Source organism: Pseudorca crassidens, chromosome 18 (genome assembly GCF_039906515.1).
Source record: "Pseudorca crassidens isolate mPseCra1 chromosome 18, mPseCra1.hap1, whole genome shotgun sequence".
Taxonomy (NCBI): domain Eukaryota; kingdom Metazoa; phylum Chordata; class Mammalia; order Artiodactyla; family Delphinidae; genus Pseudorca; species Pseudorca crassidens.
In genome coordinates, this window is record NC_090313.1 from 58,981,725 (window position 1) to 58,989,842 (window position 8,118).

General features: G+C 39.9%; 1 protein-coding gene across 1 annotated transcript in view; it reads left to right on the forward strand.

Annotated features, from left to right (window-relative positions):
- GTF2F2 (general transcription factor IIF subunit 2) overlaps positions 1-7,192 on the forward strand; it is a 150,464-nt gene extending 143,272 nt beyond the window's left edge. The window contains exon 8 of the mRNA XM_067713652.1: positions 6,638-7,192. Coding sequence (XP_067569753.1) covers positions 6,638-6,757 — 120 coding nt within the window. The 3' untranslated portion in view covers positions 6,758-7,192. The remainder of the gene's footprint in view (positions 1-6,637) is intronic.
- Positions 7,193-8,118: the final 926 nt, after the last annotated feature.

Below are 8,118 nucleotides of genomic sequence, written 5' to 3' on the forward strand. Positions count from 1 at the left end.
TTGCTTGTGAACTTGAGCCTTAATTAAAAGTTTTAGAATATGAAATGTCATACTAAAATAAATTATTAACTGTGTTGAATATAAAAGGATAAAAGTTAAGCACATTTATGAAATTTTAATGCTTTCCTTGTGAGTAGAAGTTTCTAATAACTAATAGAGTTACTACTAATGAGTTTATTATGAAATAGTAACGTTTTCTCTTTTAATTTATTGTACGGTTTGTTTCAGCCTTTTTACTGTTTTTTCTTTTTTACCTTATTTCTGCATGGGGTAAAATTGGGGGTGAATTTACTAACATAACCAATTGAGTCCATATTTTACGTGAGATATTACGTAGGTAACAGCAATATCTGACATAGGCTCCCAGTATGCAAAATTGGGCATTATTTACATACAGAATTTACATAGAGTTTTAAATTAAGCAGTAGGCCACACAATTTATGTTTATCCTGAAAAATGTCATTATTCATAAAATCTCTTTCTCCACCCTTCCAGTCCCATTTAATTTTAAAGGGAGGGAAAAGTAAATGTTTAAGCTCATTAACTGCTTTCTCCTGATTTCTTTATTTAGTCCCTGAGCAAGCTAGAAGGAAGGACTTGTTTTAAGCTTGCTATCCTTATGGGAATTATCTTTTTTTTTTTTTTTTTTTTTTTTTTTGCGGTACGTGGACCTCTCACTGTTGTGGCCTCTCCTGTTGCGGAGCACAGGCTCCGGACGCGCAGGCTCAGCGGCCATGGCTCACGGGCCCAGCCGCTCCGCGGCATGTGGGATCTTCCCGGACGGGGGCACGAACTCGTGTCCCCTGCATCGGCAGGTGGACTCTCGACCACTGCGCCACCAGGGGAGCCCCATCAATCCTTTTTTAATCCTTAGCCAGCAAACCTTTTATCTACTATTGCCTTAAAGTAAAACTTTATTCCAAATATTTTAAGGGTGAATAATGCTTCATTGTTGAGAATACTAGCTAATTTTCTAAAAATTCTTTATGGTAAGATATATACCTGAAGAGTCTCATTGCTTGCCATTTAATTTCGAGCAATATTTTCAAGTGGACTAATAATAACGCTGCCAATTGATATCTTCTTATTTTTTGTACATTCTAAACTACTTGTCACACCAAATGCACTAATAGGTAGTTTCCATGGTTCTAAATGCAAGAATTCATATTTATATTTCAATAGGAATTTTTTTCTTTATTAAGTTTTAGATATCTTTGTATGTTCCTAGTTAACACTTTTAACATTAACTATATGAATATATGTATGTTTTTTTCCCCCAGTTGGAAGCCGTCATATCCCAGCCTTGGAATACCTTGCAGTATTCCAAGGTTAAGTTATGTTTAGCATACAAATAAACTAATACAGTTTAGAAGGCATGTCTTTAAACATATAGTTAAAATTAAAAGTTTTGGCCCAAAGGAAGTAAACTTTATCTGAAATATGGAAGTATGTGAATCATTTGCGACTCACTGCTGGACAGATGAAGTGTTAACTAAAAGTAAGATGATTTACCAGCACGTGAATATTAATGCAGTGATAAATTTCTTCTTTAGAATTTGGATTAAGCCATAAAGTAGGGCTGGGGGTGGGTAGAGTTTGTGGCTTGGCCATTTCATTACCGATCATCTCTCTGCTTCTTAGAGTTTTACAAAGGGAGGAATGCAGCCTGTGGGACCCTGAGAGGAGGACAGGGTGGAGACTAGTATAAAAACAGAGGTGAAACCAGAAGGAAAAGAGGAGAAAAGTGCTGAGATGGCCCATGTTCCAGAGATGCCCTCAGTACCATCTTCCCTCTCCTGTTCACAGTTCTCTCTGTCTAAAGGAATGAAACATAGGTTGCCTTTGTTCACAGCTTATGTATAATGTGCAGTTTGTTTATCTTTTTAATGAAAGAATTTTGTGCCTTGGAGCCACTAACATCTTCATCAGTAAGTCCTCTGTTCTGTTAACCTTGTTTAAAGGAGTCACAGTCAGTCACATGAAAATCACGTAAATATGAAGTGATACTTTGAAATTATCACATAACTGATCGTGAATGCCCTTGCCTCCTGGGTCCCTTTATAAAACTCAGGTAGCAGTTTCCCTTTGGAGACTGTTAACCAGTGCCGTCTTTGGTATTGATTTACATGACGCACATTTATTCCAACCTTTTGGGGAAGATTTGGTGATGATAAGTCTAGTAGGGTTATATCTTTAGCTTATCTAAAGCATTATTATTTGGTGATCAGCTCTCTGTCAAAGATATATGTTTTTTTAATCAACTTCTAGGAATTTAGTTATAGTTAGTTTATTATTATGTATGTTAATGCTTAACACTCAAATGCCCGATAAAATGAAATGCAGATAAATCTTCCATTTGGCTGGCAGAGCAGTAGAGGAAAAGATGATAGGAAAAATGGCAGAGGTGGAAGCTGGTAAGGAGGGAGAAGAAGAGAGGCTAAAATAGTAGGCTGCTGTGCCTTGTGACCCTACACAGGTTTGTCTTGATCTTGGGGGAGAGATCAGGAATTTGATCTGTGAATTTCCAGCTTTTTGGCCACCACCATTTTGTCTTGATCCACACATGCACACCACATCCTACTCACTAGACCTCTCTGCTCCAGTATGTGCTTTGCCTTTCCCTTGCAAGGAAGGTGTAATGTTCTATCCCCTTTTTCTCTGCATTCGGGCTTGCTGTAAATACCCTCCCACACATCTCTTTGATGAAGAATTGCTGGACCTGAGCCAATTTATTATTTCAGATCTTGTTCTGCAGAACTGCCCATAGTTGGTAATGAGAAATCTTTCCAGTCCTATGTGACATAAAGGTGATCTACTCAGTTCTGGAATCTGGTGTTTAAAATACAAATGATGAGGCAAAAGATTAAATTGCAAAATCAGTGTTTAGAATTAGTAAGAGGAGAACTAGTTTCCCTTGATCCCTGCACAGACTTGCCATTCAGTTCAAATGATCAAATGTACATCCTCAAAGAACCTAACATCTTGACTCCGGCTGGGTTAGGTGCCCCTTCCAAGTGCTCCCATAATGTCCTGCGTGTTACGTCCTATTACTGTGCTTCTGTTTTAGTTTATGATTGCCTGCTTATATGCCTTTGTTTCCCCCCATTTAACACCCTGATCTCAAACTGTGAACTCTGTGAGGATGACTACACACTGTGTGCCACTCAGCCTGATACTAGAATAAATATTAGTGTGAAGGTATACATTTTTTAAAAGGAAAGTTAGATTACCAATTAATCTTCAATCCTGCTAAAACCTTAAAATCTCCACCTCGGGCTTCCCTCGTGGTGCAGTGGTTGAGAGTCCGCCTGCCGATGCAGGGGACCCGGGTTCATGCCCCGGTCCGGGAAGATCCCACATGCCGCGGAGCGACTGGGCCCGTGGGCCACGGCCGCTGAGCCTGCGCGTCCGGAGCCTGTGCTCCACAACGGTAGAGGCCACAACAGTGAGAGGTCCGCGTACCGCAAAAAAAAAAAAAAAAAAAAAAAATCTCCACCTCAGTTGGCTTTGTCTCAAATAATATTTTAGCACTATAATACAGATTTTAGTAGTAAATGTCATTCAGATTCAGGTAATACAGTTTAATCAATTTTTATTTCTCAAACCGGGTCATTGCCCTATATGTTAATGAGATGAAAAATGAAAACAACTAGAATTAGAGGTTTATTCCTTTGGGCCTTCTAAGTGACCTCCCCACAGCCAACCACACCGTCCAAAACCCTCTTAGCTCCTTACTCTTAAGCACACCCATTTCACTCACTGTCAGTGCGCTGCAGCTCTGATGTGCAGTCGGGCCCTGCAGTGGGAGCACAGGGTTTGATGGGAGAGATAGACATGTACACAAAGAGTTATAATATAGTTGAGCGCTCTCCCTGAAGTAGGTACAGTGTGAAATGTAGATCTGAGAGGTAGGACCATTAGGGAAAGTTTCTCTGAGAAGGTGACATTTGTGCTGAGTCGGAAAGGATGAGGAGGAGTTCAGATCTGAGAGAAGGGGATGCGCATTACAGGGAAAGGGTAGGGCACATGGAAAAAAACCAAGAGCATGCAGACGCAGAAATGGCAAGTGCGCGTATGGGGAGGTGTTAGAGAAAGAGGCCAAAGGGCAAACAGACCTGGGTGGATGCCTGTGAAAGAATTTGGAATTTAACCTGTAGGCCAAAGGGGAAGTCAGAGAAAATTCTGAAACAGAGAAATGACATAATCTCACTGTTCTCTACCTATGTCTTTCCTTCAAGGATTTTCTGACCTTGTTTTTCTCTATTATTACTACCACTTTCTCTGCTAATGCTTTGTGCCAAGTTAATTCATTTAGTTATAGTAGAATGGTCTTAGGTTGCAGTTTGGAACATTCTCAAACTTCAGAAGTTTGCCCCTCCCTCCCCAAAAGATTTCTGTACCATGCTAGATATGGCGACCCTCATCCCATCTCGTTACCTGACAGATTGACAGACTGTGACTGTCTCATTGCATTCTTATTGTTAAAAAAGAAAAAAGAGCGACATCTTTATAAAAAACAAATAACTCCATAACCTTATTATACTACTGATAGTTTAATAAAGTGAGGGTGGGCTATACATGAAGACAACTGAATTTGTACCCTTAAGACTTTCTTAATATTTTGTGTTTAACCCTTTCTAGGCTTTTCATCTTCTGTTTCCAGATTATAAATGACCCTGCTAGACTGGAAGTGAAGAGCGTCTGTCAGGCAGCCACCATGCTCCTGGCGCTTGCTCTGTTCATTTCTGACCCATCACAGTGCATCCACAGTTGCGTGATTGTTTGTGCCCAGGGTCTGGCCGTTCTCACAATAAACCATTCTTTGGAATTTTACAAAGAAGTCATTCATGGCACCTAAACTGAAAATCAAAGCCCAACACATCATTTTCCACTTACGAATCCTGTTTATTAGAAAGTCGTTTATGAACAGTGTTCCATTTTTTTCGATGCAATCTAAAGATGGCAGGCGTGCACATTACCTGGCTGTCTGAAGCTCACCTGAGTAATTCGCTTACTCCTTATGGGTGGGTCCTTCGGTGAAGCCAGCTGCAGAAGGTGTGGGAGGCAAGCAGGCCTTCTCCTGGGGAAACCCAGGCCTCCTTTGGTTCATTGCTGCCACCTGCTGGGACCTGGCTGCCGGGATGGGGGGGCTGCTCCAGCGAGAGCTGAGCCATCCAGGGCTGTTTGAGGGACCCGTACGTAGTTCCAGTGCTGAACAGGTGGCCCTAAATGGAAGTACGTTATCAGCTGTAGAGCATTATACCAGTCTGTGTAAGGTGGTGTTAGGTGACGCTGATTCACGCATACTCTTCAGCAACAGTGAGGCTGAGAAAACTAAGTAATACTTCGAGGACCCAAAGGTGCCAGACTATTAGAGCCAGAAGAATCCCTTAAGCAGATGCTGTGGATTTTAGTGCAGTTAAATCAGGCTCCTGGGGGCTTGTGAAATGCATAGTCCCGTGCCTAGCCCCAGAGATTTTGATTCACTGTCTCTAAAATGGGGCTTATCTCACAGGCTCCCCATGAGGTTCTGATGCAGATAGTCTAGCACCACACTTGAGAAAGGCACTGCCTTGAACATTATCAAGGTAAGAGCTTCTCAGCCATTTTTCTAATTAGTGCCTCATTTCAGTAAATTTTAAAAATTTACATATATGACATCTTCCATCCATGGGATGGGTCACTGTAATGTACCTGTAACTGGTTCTTTGAAGCATACACATAAAAATTATTGTTGGGTTGGTTGGTTCTGCAGCAAAAAAAGGAAAAAAAGTCCGTTTTAAATGATTAACTTTTCTGTCTTCCCCAAGAAGGAAGCACTGTAATTTGTATTGATCAGTTTATAGTGAAATGCTTTTTCACCTTGGGCATTGGCAAGCAACGGTGGGGTTTGATATTACATTTGTCATAGCCATCATTTTCATGACTGTAGTAAGCATTTGGGTAATACTGAATTTTCAGGTGCCGGAAATACCATAATGCAGTGTTCTGCCCTCCGTCATCACTCACCTCTTTCCTTTGGTGGAGCCAAGCACAAGAAAGCTGCAGCCCCCAGAAGAAAAATAAGTAGCCCAATAGCAAGTTTGAGAACTCACCTTAGAACTGAGAATTCTGGGCACCTGTCATGTGCTTGCTTCATAGAGTATTAATGTCCCACAGATATATGTCATTTTTTTAATACATGCTCCTGCTTCTGAAACAACTGTTTCCAATCCAAGAATAACCCTATCTGACTGTGAACTCAGTGATGCCACTGAACTCAAGGGCAGATCACACTTGGTATGCTGTGTAATCTTAATAAATTAAGCATCAGCAAATTTTCTAGTGTATTTTCATCTAGACTTTTTTTCTTCTTTTTTTTTTTTTTTTTTTCTTTAGCTCTCAAGGTTGCTGGCATTCAGGACTTCCAACCCCTTTAATGCAAATGATCATATATTTAATGCAGTTTTCACGTATTGTATGCCTGGAGTCAAAACAGCAGTTTATTGAACTTCTTTATAGAGAAGTCTTGTCGAGCTTTCAGGATCATAATTTTTATTACTAATAAAAGTGTGGTTTGGTGTATCATTTTATTTTAAATCTTGTTTCCTGCGTTCATAATCTCATCTGTCAAGGTTATTTTGTTTTTGTTTTTCAGTCGTACCTGAAGGAAATCTTAAAAGAAATTGGTATTCAAAATGTAAAAGGGATCCACAAAAACACGTGGGAGCTGAAGCCAGAGTACAGACATTATCAAGTAGAAGAAAAGAGTGATTAAGAAGACTCGAAGCCTGCCTGCTAACAGAACAACTAAAGGGTGATGCGCTAAGCAAACGGCCTTGATACGTGAAATCCTTGAGCACCATCTGTTGCAGGGGGAAAATGACTGGTACTTTAATTTCTCTAGGTAAATTTTTTAAACAATAATTCTTGTCAAGTTGCTTAAGTGATTTTTGAGGAAAAAGAACACATTTATTTATATACTTAATCAGATTATTCATGATGCGGTTGGGGGTTGAAGAAGGCTTTTCTTTTTAAATATTAACTTTTAAAATGTAAAATTAGGAAATGTTTTCTAAATGAGGACTCCCTGTACTTGTTTCTCTCTGAGGAGCTGAAGTGATACAGATCCAAACCGAATGGCATAGCAGGAAAAAAGTAGTCAACTACAGAAACTCTCAAAAGGGATTAAAAAGAGTTCCTTCATCTGAAACTGTCGAAGAACAAAGCTGTCTTTATTTTTTTTAACAGGTGTCTGTGTTTCATGTTCACGCACATTAATGAAAGGATAGCATTTATGTTTGTACTAAGATAGCTGTCTTCATCATTAGCTTATTTTATCCTAGCGATAGTGACATGGGAAATGGAAAAAATCATGGTCAATTAGTCTTTCTTTCTTTCTTCTTTTAAAATAATTAGAAATTGGGAATTCCCTGGCCATCCAGTGGTTAGGACTCCGCACTCTCACTGCTGAGGGCCCAGGTTCGATCCCTGGTCGGGGAACTAAGATCCCACGAGCCCTGTGGTGTGGCCACAAAAAAAAGAAAAGAATAAAATCATTAGAAATTAAGTACTTTTCCAGTTCAAGATATTTATCCCCCACCCAGATTATAAGTTTCTCAAAGACTGACTTTGCCCCCCAACTTTTCCTGCACCCTCGGCGGGTGTGCACCGACTCTTGCTGGTTACAGACTAGATGCGGGTTGTAGGGGTGAGGCTGATAGGTGCAGACAGAAAGGTTGATGCCAGTCCCTGGAGAATGAAAGTGCTTCTTTTATCTTTCTCTTTAATTAATTTAAAATAAAAGCAATACATGTCCATGGTTAAAGTCTTTCTAGTACAAAATGTTATATATTAGGTAATCCAAAAGCATACCCATGAACAAGACCATCAGAACCAAAGAAGCTTTAGCAAACTAAACACAATGAAAAGCGTCTTCTTTACCTGTTAATTTTGTCAGCTGCAGCCAGGAAGCAGCAAATGCCAAAATTTGTTAATGTCATGTAATTAAAGCAAATCAAGGAAATAATCTATCCACTGAGATAAATATTTTCCTGTATTATTTGATTTTTAGCAGCAGAGCACCAGAATGCTGAGGCTGGGTACCACTGCATTACGAACAATTTTGTCCTTGCATTC